This window comes from Moschus berezovskii, chromosome 8, assembly GCF_049115385.1.
Source record: "Moschus berezovskii isolate FMDL1 chromosome 8, NW_MosBer_1.0, whole genome shotgun sequence".
Classification (NCBI taxonomy): Eukaryota; Metazoa; Chordata; class Mammalia; order Artiodactyla; family Moschidae; genus Moschus; species Moschus berezovskii.
The window spans coordinates 92,112,493-92,130,104 of NC_142467.1; the positions used below are offsets into that span (position 1 = coordinate 92,112,493).

The window sequence follows — 17,612 nt, forward strand, 5'->3', positions numbered from 1 at the left end:
ATCGTGTCTGGTGCCTGGATGTGGAGGATAATATAGAGGTTGATGGAACTTGGCAGGTGTGGTCAGGAGTCCCCGCAACCCCCTCAGACTCAGTGATTCACTGGCAGTACGCATAGGACTTGGTAAAGCTGCTGTTTGTGTGGCTATACCTTCTTGCAGTGACAGGATACAGCGGAAAGTCAGCAGAGAAAAAGGGGCAGAGTCCAGGAGAGACAGAGCTCAAGCAGACTCCTGTTTTGCCTCTTCCAGTGGAGTCAGGTGGACAGTGCTTAACCAATTTGCCCAGAAGCATATGTGACATCACACACAAAGTATTTCCAACCCGGGGGAGCTCACCCAAGTCCTGGTGTCCAGGGTTTTGTGTTAGGGGTTGGTCACGTAGGTACGTAGCACTCATATAGCTGAGTTTAGTGTATGATTGTCTTGGATCTGCCAAAACAAAGGACCACAGGCCAAGTGGATGAGACAGCAGAAATTTACCCTCTCCCCGCTCTGGAGGCTAGAAGGCTGAGATCAAGGAGTCGGCAGGGTCAGTTCCTTCTGAGGCCATGAGAGAGAATCTGTTCCAGGTGGTCTCCCAGAATGTGGTGGTTTGCTGGTTCAGATCTTTGACATCGGAACTTGGGACCATGGGGATGAGACTGGAAACAGACGTGCCAGGATGGCCCCTGTGCAACTGCAGCCCTGCCTTCTGGGGGTCCTGGTTGGTGATCTCTGTCTTGCAGACTGTGGCTTGCAGCCTGGCTGGAAGACAGCTGGCAGGATTGTGGGTGGTGTGGAAGCGTCCCCAGGGGAGTTCCCTTGGCAAGTCAGCCTCCGTGAAAACAACGAGCACTTCTGCGGGGCTGCCATCATCAGTGCCAGGTGGCTGGTGTCTGCTGCCCACTGCTTCAACGAGTGAGTCCACGTCCCTGCAGGCTCCGAGCCCACCCTGCACCTGTATCCCATCTTCCTTCCACTCTGGGGACTCCACTACCCTGGGAGTGTCCTTGGAACTCGCTATTTCCTTTCCTTCTCTTTTCATTTTGTTAAATCTGAATGTATTTTAATTGTGGCAAAATATATATAACACAAATTTGCCATTTCAAGTGCATAGCTCAGTGGCATTAAGTACATTCACATTGTCTGTCATGTAATCATCCCCATCATCCATTTCCAAAACTTTCTCATCTTCCCAAATTGAAACTCTGTCCCTTTAAACACTAACCCAGGGACTTCCCTGGTGGTCCAGTGGTTAAGACTCCACACGTCCAACACTGGGGGCACTCAGGTTCAATCTCTGGTTGGGGAACTAGGATCTAGCAGGCCAAGTGGCAAAAAAATAAGAACAAATCAACAACAACAACAAAATATCCATACTGACTCCCCAGCCGCTCCCCCAGCCCCTGGCCCCACCATCTACCTCCTGTCTCTGTGGATCTGACCCCTCTCAGACCCCCTGTGAGTGGGATCAGTGTTTGTTCTTCTGTGTCTGGCTTCTCATTGAGCATCACGTCCTCAAGGTTTGTCCAGGTTTTCGCAGGTGTCAGTTCTTTCCTTTTTGTGGTTAAATAGGATTCCAGTGTGTTGTTGGACATGTCTGTCCATTTATACATCGATGCACACTTGGGGTTTTCCTGCCTTTGGCTCTTGTGAATGATGCTGCTACAAACGTGGGTGTGAGAGTGTCTGAGTCACTACTTTCAGTTCCTTGGGGTATAAACCCAGAGGTAGGATTGCAGGGTCATATGCTGGTTCTGCGTTTACTCCTTTGAGGAGCCACCATCCTGTTTTCCACAGCAGCTGCACCGTTTTCCATCCCCACCAGCCGTGTGCAAGGGTTCCAAGTTTTCCACATCCTTGAGAAGTTCCTCTAACATTTGCTGTAAAGCCGGGTGACTATGTGGGTGGTCTGGTGGGCTTGGTTGGCCATCGGGCACTGCCTTGTGTGGGTGCTGCGGGCTGCTGTTTAGTGGGTCCTGGTCATGAGCTGTCTAGTTGTGGGATCCTGAGGGGCCCGGGACTAGTGCTGACTGCTGACTGACGGGTGGAGTCTGAATCCTGAAGACTTAAGTGGGGTCGTTGCCCACCTACTGGCAGGTGAAGCCAGGTCCTGGGGTTGGTGCCAGCCTACTGGCAGGCAGAGCTGGTTCCTGGACTCTGGCTGCAGGGCCTGGGGATCCCAGAGCTGGTGTCAGATCATTGTTGAGGGTGGGGCAAGGGAGCTGGTTCCATACATAGGTGTGGGTTCCGGAGTGTTCCAGAGGTTGCACTGGCTTGCTAGTGGGCAGGGCTTGGGCCTGGTCCCAGGGCATGGCCTGGCGTGCCTTGTGGGTTGTGGTCTTCTTGTATCTGGTATCTGCCACCTAAGGGCTTTCCTAGTGACTCAGTGGTAAAGAATCTGCCTGCAGTGCCGGAGCCACAGGATACGCGGGTTTGATCCCTGGGTCAGGAAGATCCCCTGGAGGAGGGCATGGCAACCCACTCCAATATTCTTGCCTGGGACACGGCATGGACAGAGGAGCATGATGGGCACATTCTCCATGAGGTTGGACACAACTGGAGCAACTTGGCACTCACGGTGTCAGCCCCCTAGTGGGTGAGGCTGGTCTAGCAGGTTTTCTGTAGTTCTTGGTCCTCTGGTGGGCAGGGCTGTGTCTAGGGGTGGCTATGGGGTTGGGGCGGGGAGGTCTCATGGCAGCCTGTCTGCCGATGGGTGGGCTGTATCCCCCCCGCTCGGGTAGATGCCTGGCTTTGGGTGTCCCACCACCTGGCACCTGCAGGCCGTTGGGTGGGGCCAGGTCTTGAGGCAAAGAGCCAAGGTGGCTTCAACAACATCAGTGTTCACATGGCTGGATGTTCCCCAGTATGCCCCTCACTGGTGTCTGTGCCCCCAGGGTGACCCCACAGCTGCCACCCCCACCTCCCCAGGAGACCCTCAGAGTCCAGCAGGCAGGTCTGGCCCAGGCTTCTGTCAAATTCCAGCTTCTGCCCTGGGTCCCAGTACACCTGGGGTTCTCTGTGAGCCCTTTAAGGATGAAGCCTCCATCTCCCCAGTCCTGTGAGGGCTCCTGCAGTTAAGCGCCACCAGCCTCCAAAGACAGAAGCTCTAGGGACTCCTCTTAAAAAAGTGTTGGACCCCCAGGCTAGGGGGCCTGATGTGGACTCAGCCCTCTCGCTCTTGTGGGGAAGCCTCTGCAAAGCAGTTATTTTCCACCTGGGGGCACGGGATTTGACTGTATCATGAAGCTGCCTCTCCTCGTCTCGCTGTTTCCTTCTCTGTGTCTTTAGTTGTAGGAGATCTTTGCTGGCAGGTTGCGTCTTTTCCGTCGATGGCTGTTCTGCAGAGAGTGGTCACTTGGGTGTGCTCCTGAGACGAGATGAGCTCAGAGTCTCTGCTGTGTCATCTTGGCGGAGCTCCCCATTTCTCCACATCCTTGCCATTACTTGTTACTTTGTTTGTTTGTTTTGTTTTTTATAATTTTAGATTTTTTGGCCACTTGGCATGCAGGATCTTAGTTCCTCAACCAGGGACTGAACCTATGTCCCCTGCTTTGGAAGTGCAGAGTCCTAACCACTAAACCACAAGGGAAGTCCCTGTTTGTTTAATAATGCTGTCCTAGTGGCTGTGAAGTGGTGTCTTATTGTGGTTTTTTAATTACTTTGTTTTAAATTGGAAGATAATTGCTTTACACTCTTGTGTTGGTTTCCGCCATCATCAGCATGAATCGGCCACCAGCATGCTTATGTCCCCTCCTTCTCGGACCGTCCTTTCACCTCTCACTGTGGTTTTGATGTGTGTTTCCCTACTCATCAGTGATGCTGAGCATGTTTCATTTGCTTATTGGCCATTTGTGTATCTTCTTCAGAGCAATGTCTATTGAGGTTCTTTGCCCAGTTTTGATTTGGGTCATTTCTGGTCATTGTTGAAGATGGTCAGAATCTTTAAAAACCAGAGTGGCCAATCAGAACGGAGCTGGCCAAAGGTAAGAGAAGGTTCTGGAAGGCTCTGACTGTGCCAGGCATTGCTAGTTGGTTGTTTCCATCTGAGGAGAGGGCAGGGTAACAGGCAACATTGCCCTGGGTCAGGGGGTCACTAATTCCCAGGGTAACCTGGCTCTGGTCCTGGGAAGACTATCTGGGGGACACAGGTCACATAAGCAATGACAGTCAGGTCAAGAAGAGTTGTTTTCTTTTTATGGTCTTAAATTTCATTCCTCTCAGCATTTTATTATGAAAATATTTCAATAGAAAAGATGGAAAAATAGTGCAACAACTACCCATATGCCTGTACAATAAGTCCCCTACATACAAATGAGTTTCGTTCTGAGAGAGCGTTCATTAGTCCAATTTCTAAGTCCAACAAAGTCAGCCTAGGTACCCAGCTAACACAGCTGGTTATATGCTACTGTACCGTCCTAGGTTTGTGATAGTCTTTACCTGAGTGGTACATAAAAAGCAAACATAAAGCATAAAGAAAACATTTCTGATCTTACAGTACAGTCCCTTGAAAAGTACAACAGCTGGCATACAGGGGCACGTTCACACCTTTGAAAGCTGGATTTACTGTACCTGATTTCAAAAGTTGTTACTATTTCACCATATTCTCCTTCTCTCTCTCCATCTGGCTGTATCTATAATCTGTACCCCCCACCTCTTCATACATACATAGCCTTGCCAAACAGTTTGAAATTAAGTAGAAAACATCGTAACGCATCACCTCTAAGGCCCCGTGGCACGTTTGGACAGCTAAGGGACAGTCTGGAGTACACACACACACACCACCAGGCCTGAGAGAGTTTGAATGGCTGCCCGGCGTCATCTGTGCCCAGTCCACCTTCAGTGCCCCGCCCTCCTAACCCTGGCCCTGGCCCTGTGGATCCCGTCTTTGTTTAAAATGTTGATCATTCAAGCCCCATGTTTTAATTTTTGTGCATTCGTTCTGATATTTGTCAATGTTGCATGGAAAACATTCCCATCAGTTTCCATGGCTGAGTTTGGGGGCACCTGCCTCCTGGGTAACTGCCCCACTCCCCCTCCCCATCCTTCCCACCCCCCCACCCCGGCTCCAGCCTTGCTGGGCCTCTGAGCCGGGGTCTGTTTGCCCCGCAGATTCCAGGACTCCCTGGAGTGGGTGGCTTACGTGGGCACCACCTACCTCAGCGGCTCAGAGGCCAGCACGGTGCGGGCCCGCGTGGCCCGGATCTTCACACACCCCTCCTACAGCTCGGACACAGCTGACTTCGACGTGGCAGTGCTGGAGCTGGGCAGACCCCTGCCCTTCAGCCGGCATGTGCAGCCCGTGTGCCTGCCGGCCGCCTCGCACATCTTCCCACCGGGGAAGAAGTGCCTCATCTCAGGCTGGGGCTACCTCAAGGAGGACTTCCGTAAGCACCCACCTCCCGCAGCTAGGCTGCCAGCCCAGCACGACCAAGCAAACATCACTCTGTCTGGCCCGGTTAGCCGCCAGTTCTGTATTTGCAAATTCACCCACTTGCGAAAATGCATTTGTCCCCCCGGGTGGACACTTGTAGGGGGCTGTGGTCATCCACAATGTGCAGAATCTGTTCCCAGTGTGGTGGTGGAGTTTGGTGACACCCTGCCTTCTTGGCTCTGCTCAGACTGGAAACTGGTGTCCTTTTTATGTTCTATTCATCACCAAGTTGTTTTTTTTTTTTTTTTTTCATTTTCGTGCTTTCTGAGGCAAGTTTGACCAAATCTAAACAGGCCCCAAGCATAGAGCTGACGTGCTGACTAGGGTCCTAAGCGCAGGAGGGCTGGGATGTGTCTCATAGGGAAGAAATCCGTGTATTTAATGAGCTTTGTTCAAGCGAGGGTTATAACGCTATGGACTGTGAGCTCCCTGTTAGTGAATCAACAACACAGGATAAGTGAGGTGTCTCTAAACAGAAACACACGAACTGTCGTGAGGTTATTTGTGGATCGGCTGTGACCAGGGTCTCGGGGACCCTGGCCCTGGGAGGGTGGGGCAGGTTCACTATCAGTAACTATGTCAGATCAGCTGTGATTGATGGTGAGAGGTGCCAGGAAGGAAACAAGAAAAAGGAGTTGGGGTCGGGGACATCTTTAGGAAAGGGCTTGAGATGGTGGGACCTAATATAAGACCAGGCATCCCTATTACAGGGGTTGGGCAGGAGACCATTCAGAAAGAGACCCCTGCCCACACGGAGCCCCCAGTCCAGGCTGACACTGCCTGATAGAACTTCTATTGGTGGCAGACACCCGCCATGTCTGTGCCATCCAGTAAGGGAAGCCCCGTGACCCAGGTTGGCGTGACTGAGATACTGAATTCTCCATTTCATTTCATCGTGATGAGCTTCAGTCTGCATTTAAATAGCCTTATGAGGCCAGTGGCTATTGTGTTGGACAGCACAATTTCAGGGGCAGTAGATAGTAAACAAGAAAAGTGACAGATGGTGACGTACCAAGTGGAGTAAAATCAGGCAGGGATGCAGGGGCAGGGGGCTGCAATTTAAAATAGGAGATGAAAGGAAGAAGCAGACAGATTCCACAGGGACAAGCCTTGTAGGCAGCCGGAATGGTATGTGCAAAGGGCTTGGGGTAGCCAGGATAGGTGGTCCAGGCTTGGGCATTCAAGTTCAGTTGAGGGTAGGGAAATGCCCTGGAGGGTTTGAGGGAAGGCTACCTAATTTGATTTAATGTTTAGTCAAGATGGGGCTACTGCCAGGCTAAGAAAAGTTTCCATCAGGGAAGTGGGGGCTCAGGGCGGGTAGGTTTGGGAAGGGGAGGGAGGAGCCTCGTCTTGAGATGTCCAGGCTGGGAGGGCACTGGTGGGCCTGGCTCCTTTCTGAGCTGGGGCTGCAGCAGGTCCACCATACGGGGTGGGGGAAACTGAAGCTCAGGCTCCCGGCTCGGGGGTGTGGACTGCGGGGGTCCTGGGGTGCTCCCCCCTCATCTCCCCCCGTCCCGAGCAGTGGTCAAGCCGGAAATGCTGCAGAAGGCCACTGTGGAGCTGCTGGACCAGGCCCTGTGCACCAGCCTATACGGCCACTCACTCACCGACAGGATGGTGTGTGCTGGCTACCTGGACGGGAAGGTGGATTCCTGCCAGGTGAGCCCAGCACCTGGGAAAGGGGCCAGGGGCTGCAGGGGACACCCCACCAGCCCCTGAGATCCTGGAAACAGCCCCCCATCCTCCCACCCGAAGCTCTCCTCTCCCAGAAAGGGGGGGGTCTTCTGTCTCTGATCCACCACCAAGACTCTGTGCTGGGTTGGTCACATGGCTGTGGGTTTTCTTTTTAGTTTGTATCTTTGCTGTCCTTTCTAAGACCTGGTGGGTGGGGAGAGGCTGCTAATGTGCTCTGGTTGCCACATAAGAGCCGGAGACTGGAGAAAATGTCGGGAAATAGCAGCAGAGAGCTTGTGTTTAAGGACGTAAGAGTGCAAGGTGAGCTGGGTGTGAGGAGGAGGTAAAGGAAAGCAAGACAGGATGAATGAGGACAGACCGGGCACTGCAGGAGGATGCCGTGGCTGCCATCAGGTGACTGGAGCTTCCTAAGCCACTGGTGACATTATCCAAGATCTATGGGGCTAAGGAGAGGAGGGGATATTGTTTATCTGGGCTGGGTTTTTAACTACCAGTGGTGGAACTGAAAGAGGCCTTAGAGATCCAGAGTCTGAGTGTCCTATTGTATTTTTTGAGGAGGAGACTGAGGTTCTGAGATGTGAGTTATCAGTCATGTGCACCCCGTGGGCTTGTGGGGAAACACATCTGCAACCAGGGCTCCCCCTATGACCTGTAGCTCTGGATCTGGGGCCAGATGTGGCCCGGGAGCCCCAACCCCTCCTGAGGGTGTGCCTCTGTCTCCCAGGGTGACTCAGGGGGGCCCCTGGTCTGTGAGGAGCCCTCCGGCAGGTTCTTCCTGGCCGGCATCGTGAGCTGGGGAATCGGCTGTGCGGAAGCCCGGCGTCCAGGGGTCTATGCCCGAGTGACCAGTCTGCGGGACTGGATCCTGGAGACCATCGCTGCTGCGAGCAAGCCTCCTGCCCCCACGGTGGCGCTCGCCTCCACCACTCTCAGCACTGCCTGGCCCACCAGCCCCAAGAGTCCGGTGACTGACCCCCTCACCAAACCCACACTGGCCCCTAGCACTGTGCCTCTCGACTCGGCCACCGCTTCTAAACCACAAGGTATTTTCTGGGGAGACAGCAGCAGTGTGTGTCTGCTCTGCTCAGGGTCGGATGGATTTGGTAGTGAGTGCTTTCTGAAGCACTCTGGGGAAGAGATGGGTGATTGATTAGTGATGTCTGTCAAGTGCATGGGCAAAGCCATGTGGTCAACCTTCACGTTTACTGCTTGATTCCCTGGTAGCTCAACAGTAAAGAATCTGCCTGCAGTGCAGGAGACCTGGGTTCAATACCTGGGTTGGGAAGATCCCCTGGAGAAGGAAATGGCAACCCACTCCAGTATTCTTACCTGGAGAATCCCATGGACAGAGGAGCCTGGTGGGCTACAGTCCATGGGGTTGCAGAGTCAGATCCCACTGTGCATCAGCAAAACTCAGGCCATCCAGGAGGCAGTACTCAGAATATTCTGAAGGTTCAGCAGGGGGCCAGTGACCAATGTGGGGGGAGGGGCAGGGTCAGAGAGAAGCTGAGTTGAGGCTGTCACAGAGATGGCGCCCACAGGCAGCACATGCTCTCTCCATCTGTCTTGACCATGTGGTTTCTGAGGACCCCCGTCCAGGATCCCACTGCCTCATCTGATGCTGACCCCTCTTTTTGGTCCCACAGACCTGCGAGGCTGGGAACCAATCTATTTAAATACTGCCTGCATCTCCCCTGCCCCCAGCCCCGTAATAACCAACTCTGTCTATTGAGCCCCCTGGGTTGTGCTGTAGGGGCTGCAGGTCTGTGTCTGCTGCACTGAAGCTGGTGGGGCAGGGGTCTTTACGACCTTGCCTTCTCCTTTCTCATCCACATCCCCCGCTGGACAAGCGCTTAGGGCTCCTTAAGCCTCAGTTTCCTCATCTGTGTCATGCGCCACTTCCCAGCCAGAGCCCCGGGGCCCCTCTGGAACCAGGGTGGTCCCGACGCCAGCAGGCTGAGGTTCCTGGACCCTCCTGTCTTGTCCCTGCAGAGTGTGGGGCCAGGCCAGCGCTGGAGAAGCCCACCCGGATCGTGGGGGGACTTGGGGCTTCCTTGGGGGAGGTGCCCTGGCAGGTCAGCCTGAAGGAGGGCTCGCGGCACTTCTGCGGAGCCACCGTGGTGGGGGACCGCTGGCTGCTGTCTGCCGCCCACTGCTTCAACCAGTAAGGCCCCGTTGACTCCCCTGATATCACGAGGCAGGTCCCCCACCATCAAATCCCCACGTGCTCAGAGACCACTCAGGGCTGAGGGCTGGTGGGGGGAGGGGCCTCCCCTCCCCCCCACCAGGCTCACATCGAGATGCAGATGGGGTGAGGTGGTTGGGGGCAGCGTGAAGAAGTAGGGGGCTCTGGGGAGTGGCTTCTGGGAGGAGCCTGGTCTGTACGGGACACAGAGGCCAAATAGTTGGGGGGACAGGCCCCCCCTCCTTCGCTCAAAGGCAGCAGCATTGACCTCTGATGGTCACAAAGCTGTGGGGGCCTCTCACACCTTCTTATCCCAGAAGGAAATGAGGCCCGGGGTCAAGGGGCTCCCTGCCTCACCCTCCCTGGGGCCTGGGTCCCCCAGCTCTGCCCGGCACCCTGGGGGCTGCAGAGGTTGTGGTGGGGAGTCTGAGCAGCCCCTTCCTGGCAGCACGAAGGTGGAGCTGGTGCGGGCCCAGCTGGGCACCGCATCCCTGTCAGGCGTTGGCGGGAGCCCTGTGAAGGTGGGGCTCAGGCGGGTGGTGCTGCACCCCCAGTACAACCCCAGCATCCTGGACTTCGACGTGGCCGTGCTGGAGCTGGCCAGGCCTCTGGTCTTCAACAAGTATGTGCAGCCCATCTGCCTGCCGCTGGCCATCCAGAAGTTCCCTGTGGGCCGCAAGTGTGTGATCTCCGGGTGGGGCAACACGCAGGAGGGCAATGGTGAGCTCCCCATGCACCCTGGCCTGGGGCTCTGATCCCCCTGCTTGCAGACCACTCACCTTTCCACTGCCTCAGAGTTTCAAACTCCGGCCTAAGGCAGCTGCTTGTTATTTTATAAAGTTTTAAGAGTCGGACACGACTGAAGTGACTTAGCAGCAGCAGCAGCAGCCACACCCACTCACTCTTAGATGGCCCCCTGGGGCAGAAAAACCAGAGTTGAGTGGTCTTCATGGAGACTGGCCCATAAAGTGGAATGTATCTACTGTGTGGCTCTTTATGGAAAAAAGTTGGGGGACCCTTGTTATACCATGCATAGGCCCCCACCAAGAGTTAATGCCTCCTTTGAAATCTGAGTAGCCACCCTGCAGGGCACCCAAGGTGCTAGGGAACCCGCCTGTGGGCCATGGTGAGGTTCTTGGGCTCTGGGGTCTACCTCTGTCTATGTGACTTTACACACATCCCTGAGAGGACACGAGCCTCCGTGCCTCCCTCTGGGTGGGGGTGGTTGTGGTCAGAGTGAAGCCCTCGCTTAACAGTGAGCCCTCTGTAAGTGGCCCTGGGTGGGTGCTCCTTGTCTTGGCAGCCACCAAGCCTGACCTCCTGCAGCGGGCGTCCGTGGGCATCATAGACCACAAGGCGTGTAGCGCCCTCTACAACTTCTCACTCACAGACAGGATGATCTGCGCCGGCTTCCTGGAGGGCAAGGTGGACTCCTGCCAGGTGAGTTCAGGAGGGACCCGGCTGAGAGGGACCGTGACAAGTCCTGATTTAAAAGGCTGCCTAGCACATGTTAACTGAGAATACATTGGTATGTAAGGTGACCCATTTTTAAGGGGAAACCAATTGGATCCAGAACATAAAGAGCTAGACCACGCAATCAGGGCCAGAGACATTTACAGGGAAAAGAAGTCCAGGGAATGCCCTGGCCTGGGGCTCAATCCCTGGTTAGGGAACTGAGATTCCAGAAACCACGCAGTGTGGCAAAATAAATATAAAAAAATATAAAGAAAGAGAAAAAAAATTCATAGACCAGTGTTACTCAGAAGCATAGACACAAAAAAGCCTAACAAAAAGCAAATTCAAACCACTAGGGTGTTATAAGGAAAAACATAACAACCAAGGTGAGTTGATCTCAAAAAGCTCGGCTCCACACAGGAGACTCCGTTAATGTTATTCAATGCATTTGTACTTTGAAGAAGAGAAATAGGATCATCTTCAAAATCAGAAGAAAAGCATCTGAAATATAACAGAAACCTATGGCAAACGTGATGCTTTAAAATCTTCATTTTATTGGAGTGTAGTTGATTTACAATGTGTTACAGTTTACAATATGTGATATACAGCCAAGTGACTCAGTTATATATGCATACTTTTCATATTCTTTCCCATCATAATTTAAAATGCTGAATATAGTTCCCCACGCTATGCAGTAAATCCTTCATCTATTTTCTTTTTTTTTGTTGTTTTTTCTATTTTCTATATAGTAGTATATATCTGTTAATCCCCAACTCCTAGTGTATCCCTCCCTGACCCTTTCCCCTGTGGCAACCACAAGTACATTCTCTAAGTCTGTTTTTGTAAGGTTACTTGTGTCAATTTTTAGATTCCACACATAAGTGATACATATTTGTCTTTCTGACTCATCTCACTTAGTCTGATCATCTGTGCGTCCACGCATGTTGCTGCAAATGGCATGATTTCATTCTTTTTTATGGCCGGGTAATAGTCGATTACACATGCGTACCACATCTTCTTTATCCAGTCCCGTCAGTGGACATTCAGGCTGCTTCCATGTCTTGGCTGTTGTGAACAGTGCTGCTATGAACTCTGGAGTGCATGTGTCCTTTTCCAATTAGATTTTCCGTCTCTCCTGTGTATATTGTCCAGGCATGGGGCTGCCATATCACATGGCGACTCTCAGTTTTTAAGGACCCTGCCTACTGTTCACAGTGGCTGCATTAATTTACACTCTCAGCAACAGTGTAAGAGGCTTTCCTTTTCTCCACATCCTTTCCAGCATGTTATTATCTGTAGATTTTTAAAAGATATGATGGCCATCCTGACTAGTGTGAGGTGATACCTCATTGTTTTTTTTTTTTTACTTTTTCCATTGTAGTTTTGATTTCCATTTCTCTAGTAATTAGTGATGTTGAACATCTTTTCACGTTCTTATTGGCCATTTGTCTTCTTTGGGCAAATGTCTATTTAGGTGTTGTGCCCATTTTTTGATGGGGTTATTTTGTAGTACTGAGTTTGTGTATTTTGGAGATTAAGCCCTTGTCAGTTGCATTGCTTGCAAATATTCTCTCCCATTCTATAGGTTGTTTTTCATTTTATGCTTCATTGTGCAAAAGCTTGTTAAGTGTGATTAGATCCCATTTGTTTAATTTTGCTTTTTTTCTCTTGCCTTGTGAGATTGACCTGAGAAAACATTGGTAAGATTTACATTTTGCCTGTGTTAACTCTTAGGAGTTTTATGGTATCATGTCTTACACTTAAGTCTTTAAGCCATTTTCGATTTATTTTCGTGTAGGGAGTGAGGAGTGAAATTCTAACTTCATTGATTTACATGTGGTTGTCTAGCTTTCCGAACAGCACTACTTGCCTCTTTTTCCCACTTTATATTATTCCTTAGGACAGCTGTTTTCTCTTCAGGGTTTTCTGATGTTTTGTTGCCAAGGCAAAAGTAAGAGCCATCTCAGCTCAGAGGGGTGACCTGCTACAGGTCACACAAGGTCCCGCAGCCCTGCGTGGGTGTGAGGCTGGCTCCACTGAGGAGTCGCTCCCACTCATGGGCATATGGGAGTGCCTGGCAGCACCTCCACAGTGAGGATGCTGGGTGCTCAGCCAGCCCTTTGTCCTTCCTTTCCAGGGTGACTCCGGGGGACCCCTGGCCTGTGAGGAGACACCCGGTGTTTTTTATCTGGCTGGGATCGTGAGCTGGGGCATCGGCTGTGCGCAGGTCAAGAAGCCGGGTGTGTACACCCGCATCACCCGGCTCAAGGGCTGGATCCTGGCCACCATGTCCTCCCACTTGCTCCCCACGGCCCCGCTGCCCACCACGAGGATGCCCACCAGCAGTCACGCCACCAGGACAACAGCAGGCCTCACAGTCCCGGGAGTCACGGCCAGCACACCCACTCCCCGGACCACCAGCAGGATGACCAGTCAACTTGCCAACAGGACCACTGCCACTGTGACCTCCACCCCTAGGGGGCAGACACCACTGCCCCCCACTCCGAAGACCACAGTGGGCGCCCAGCTACCAGGTACCTGGGGAGATGGAGTGGCGCGTATGGGTGGTGGGTTATTGTGTCTGTCATGGGGCTGTGTCACCATGGCCCAGTTGGGGGCCTAAAATGTTTGTCATTTCCCAGTGCTGGAAACTGGAGTCGGAGATGGCAGTGTGGGCAGGTGGCTGCCTTCTCCCCCTGTCCTCAGGTGGTCCCCCCTCTGTGGGTGTCTGAGTCCTAATCCCCTATTATAATGACCCCGTTTGTACCAGATTAGGGCCCACCGTATTATTAATAACCTCATTTTACTGTAATCATCTCTGAACAGAGTCTCATCCTGGGGGTCAGGGCTTCCACTTAGGAATTTCAGAGGGGAGAGAAGTCAACCCATCGTGGACCCCGACTGTGCAGATGCACATGTTAATGGCCAGTCCCCCAGGCTCCCGTTAGGGTCTCAGTGAGGACAACTCGGCTGTAAGTGGCCGAAGATGTCATGACAGAGAACATGGCCCTGAGCTTGTGTCGGACATTGAGTTCATTCTTATTAAATATTAATCAGAAACATATGAAAATGCCGTGTTTGTGGGTCAAAAATAAAAGCCCCGTCAACCGTGGGCAATTTTCTGTGGCTGAACCAGATGCCAGCGGCAGTGTCCCAGGCTTCGGGGGAGAATGGGGCCTGTCCCCACCTCTGCCACCCACCACATTCACAAAGCCCAGGCGGCCTGAGTCCCCAAACATAGACCTGCACCCACAAAGTCAGGTTTATGGACTCACTACAAGGCAGACCACACCCCAAAGAACCATGGGGAGACTCACCAGGAAGAGAGGCCAGCGCTGTGGGGTGTGGGGACAGAGCGGGTGCTGGGCATGCTGGAGTGAGCCCAGAGCCAAGCAGACCACGTGTGTGTGTGTGTGTGGTGGGGGTAGCTGCACCCTGTGCCTCCTGGATCACAAGGTTAAGACACAGGTGGGACGTCGAGCCCAGAGCTCCTGAGAATCAGGTCAGAGTCTCTGTGACTCCTCTGGATCCAAGGGGACCTCTGCTGGCTGCGAGTCCCGCAGGCTGCTCAGAGGAGGGTGTTGATTCTTCAGAGCTGCAGTGTGCCCTCAGGAAAACACTGCATCCTGTTAACTCTGCGGCTGGGTCTGGTCTCCAGCCTGGTGACGCTTATGAAATTTTCCAATAGCTAGTTGTTACTGTGGGGTCGGGAGATGGAGGGAGCCCTGAAATGGCACATTTTGTTCCACGTGGGGGTTTTTCCAGGAGAGGGGTGCAGCTTCGGCCGAATTCTCCAGGCCTCCTGGTCCCAGGCAAGCTCCAGGTGGGGTCAGGTGGGCCAAAGTGGTGGCGCTGGTGGGGAAGGAGGCAGGTGGCCCCCATCTGTCGCCACCTCCAGGTGAGGGCACTGAGTCCTTCTGCTCCCTGCAGCCTCTGTATCTGCTGAGTTGGGCCAGGGGAAACAGCTGGGTGGTGGGGACAGGATCAGATGTGTAACCTGAGCGTCCCTTCAGCTGGTGATGGGGGCCCTGCAGCACCCCTTGCAACCACCTGTTTCTTCCTACTCTCTTGTTCTGAGGGTGCACCTTGTGCTGGGGGTGCGGGGGTCCACAGGATGGGGGAATACCCTGGGAAGGACACTGGGACTCGGGTAAAGAGCCCATTGCCGGCAACCAGGAAGACAGGCAGGGCCTCCTGGGAAGCTGCTGGGTGTGTGGCACCAAGGCTAAGGGTACAGGAAACAAATGCCTTTCAAACATCTGAGACCAGAAGAGGCGCCGGGAGGACCAAGTGCCAGGGCCAGTGTCCCGTGGGAGGGGCGTTTTCCTGAGGTGGGTCTCCCACCCCACTTCTCCTCCCTAGCACAGCCACGCAGGGCTCCATGGCGGGTGGGGACAGCTGGCATGGAGGAGGCGCGGGCCCTCCGACCAGCGAGCACCTGCCTCTCCCGCAGACTGCGGCCTGGCGCCGGCCGCGGCGCTGACCCGGATCGTGGGTGGCAGCGCTGCGGGCCGCGGGGAGTGGCCGTGGCAGGTGAGCCTGTGGCTGCGGCGGCGGGAGCATCGCTGCGGGGCTGTGCTGGTGGCGGAGAGGTGGCTGCTGTCGGCGGCGCACTGCTTCGACGTGTGAGTTCCGAAGATCCCGGCCAACGTCGGTGGTTCACCAATCGCAGCCCCGGAAAATTCGGAGCGTGGCGCCTCCGCCTCCGCCCTGAACGCCCTATCCCCACACCCACAGCCCCAGGCCCCTCCTTTGCGCAAACCTCCCCTGCCTACCCACCATCCCAAACCTGGCTGCAGGGGGTGAGTCCAGCCCCCACCAAATGCGGGGATGCGGGGTGGGGGGGGGCCTCCGGCCAGATCTCTGGGGGCAGTGAGACACTTTCATCCCCAGCCCAACTGGCTTGGACCAGCACCACCCTAAAGGCCCTCCAAGGTGAGAGGAGGGTCCCCTTCCTGGCAGGGTGCCCAGGAGGAAGGTCAGGCCAGGGTTCCTTCCTGCCTTCCATGGAAACACCCATCTCAGGATGCGCCTCACGGTGCCGAGGTCGGAGCGGTTGGGAGGTGGGACAGGGGGTCCTCCAGCCACCAGAGCCCCAGCACTAGGTGGAAATGGACACAGCTTGCAGTGTCATCTCAGTGCCTGGTGGCCCCTCTCATCCTCCCCCACCCCCCTATTCTAAGGAAAGGGAACACTCAACTGAAGTCAGGTGCCGGCCACGGGTGCAGGGGAGCCCCAGGCAGGGCAGGGGCATGGGGAGCCGGGCGGACGCCTAACCTTCACATCCCACAGCTACGAGGACCCCAAGCAGTGGGCCGCCTTCCTGGGCACGCCGTTCCTGAGCGGCGCTGACGGGCAGCTGGAGCGCGTGGCGCGCATCCACAAGCACCCCTTTTACAACCTCTACACGCTCGACTACGACGTGGCGCTGCTCGAGCTGGCGGGGCCAGTACGCCGCAGCCGCCTGGTGCGGCCCATCTGCCTGCCTGAGCCCGCCCCGCGGGCCCCCGACGGCGCGCGCTGCGTCATCACAGGCTGGGGCTCCGTGCGCGAGGGAGGTAGGCGCAGCTGCCACTCCCGGGGCGTCGGAAAGGACCCCACCCAGACCCCCACTGGGGATCCCTGTGCTACCGAGCGGGCACACAACCTTAACGAGTCCCGTCTTGCCGCTCGCCTGCAGGCTCGATGGCCAGGCAGCTGCAGAAGGCGGCCGTGCGCCTCCTCAGCGAGCAGACCTGCCGCCGTTTCTACCCGGTACAGATCAGCAGCCGCATGCTGTGCGCCGGCTTCCCGCAGGGAGGCGTGGACAGCTGCTCGGTGAGCGACTGTGCAACTGAACCGGGGCTCCCCGGGGCAGCACCCTCGCGACGCAAAGCCCCTCAGCTAACACCTCCCCCCAACCCCCGCTCCAGTGCGCTTCCTCAAACAGAGCACTTTCGGCTCTCCTGGAGTTTCCACTGAACCCCGCCTTGATGGACACCTTAGAGAGCCAGGTTCCACCCCACCGCATCCTCCCCCAGCCAGATAGAGGGGTCAGGAGCAGCGGGGCAGAGGCCGTGTCTTCTCCAGGCCCACCAGGCAGGTGTCCACCAATGTCTGCCAGCCGGATGAAAGCTCACCTGAACACTGAACCCATTTCTCAGATGGCAGTGAGGCTCTCCTGGGGGCGAGGACTGGGACTTACCTGGGGTCACAGAGGTCAGGCCAGCCCACCCTTGGCTGCTGGCAGGAAGTACTGCCCGCTCTGAGCACCTTTCCTCTCTCCCCTCCTCAGGGTGATGCTGGGGGACCCCTGGCCTGCAGGGAGCCCTCCGGCCGCTGGGTGCTAACTGGGGTCACCAGCTGGGGTTACGGCTGTGGGCGGCCCCAGTTCCCGGGCGTGTACACCCGGGTGGCTGCTGTCAGAGGCTGGATCGGGCAGAACATCCAGGAGTGACCACCACGTGGCTGCCCAGACCTGGACCAGAGACAAGGAGGTGGCAGCGGGGGGGGGGGGGGGGGGTGGTGGTGCTGTGGGTAACAGGGGTACAGTTGAATTGCATATTTTGTTCCAATAAACACAGCCCCTCGTCTGTAGCCTGCTGGCTTGGCACCTCTGTGTCACAGAAATGACCAACTGCCCGCCCCTCACACAGGGCCTAGATGGGGAGGGATGGGGGGACTTCCAGGGAGAGGCCCACCCCCAGTCTCTGGGCAGCCTTTCTGCAGGCTCCCCTTTACATGCACAACACTCCCTGTCACCTGGGAGCCCAGGGCCGCTCGGGAAAGAAGGGGAGGGGTGCTGACGCCAGTCCCCACAGAGACCCCAGCAGGGAAGACACACAGGGTTCCCCCCCACACCCTCCCTCCCTCAGCGATCTGTCT

At 55.2% G+C, this 17,612-nt stretch overlaps 1 protein-coding gene across 1 annotated transcript in view; it reads left to right on the plus strand.

Moving 5' to 3' along the window:
* TMPRSS9 (transmembrane serine protease 9) overlaps positions 1-17,234 on the plus strand; it is a 54,633-nt gene extending 37,399 nt beyond the window's left edge. Inside the window, exons 8-19 of the mRNA XM_055429926.2 lie at positions 726-897; positions 5,092-5,366; positions 6,936-7,072; positions 7,833-8,151; positions 9,101-9,272; positions 9,742-10,013; positions 10,597-10,733; positions 12,886-13,282; positions 15,202-15,373; positions 16,041-16,306; positions 16,429-16,565; positions 17,023-17,234. Of these exons, the coding sequence (XP_055285901.2) occupies positions 726-897; positions 5,092-5,366; positions 6,936-7,072; positions 7,833-8,151; positions 9,101-9,272; positions 9,742-10,013; positions 10,597-10,733; positions 12,886-13,282; positions 15,202-15,373; positions 16,041-16,306; positions 16,429-16,565; positions 17,023-17,184 (2,618 nt within the window). The 3' untranslated portion in view covers positions 17,185-17,234. The remainder of the gene's footprint in view (positions 1-725; positions 898-5,091; positions 5,367-6,935; positions 7,073-7,832; positions 8,152-9,100; positions 9,273-9,741; positions 10,014-10,596; positions 10,734-12,885; positions 13,283-15,201; positions 15,374-16,040; positions 16,307-16,428; positions 16,566-17,022) is intronic.
* The last annotated feature ends 378 nt before the right edge of the window (positions 17,235-17,612 follow it).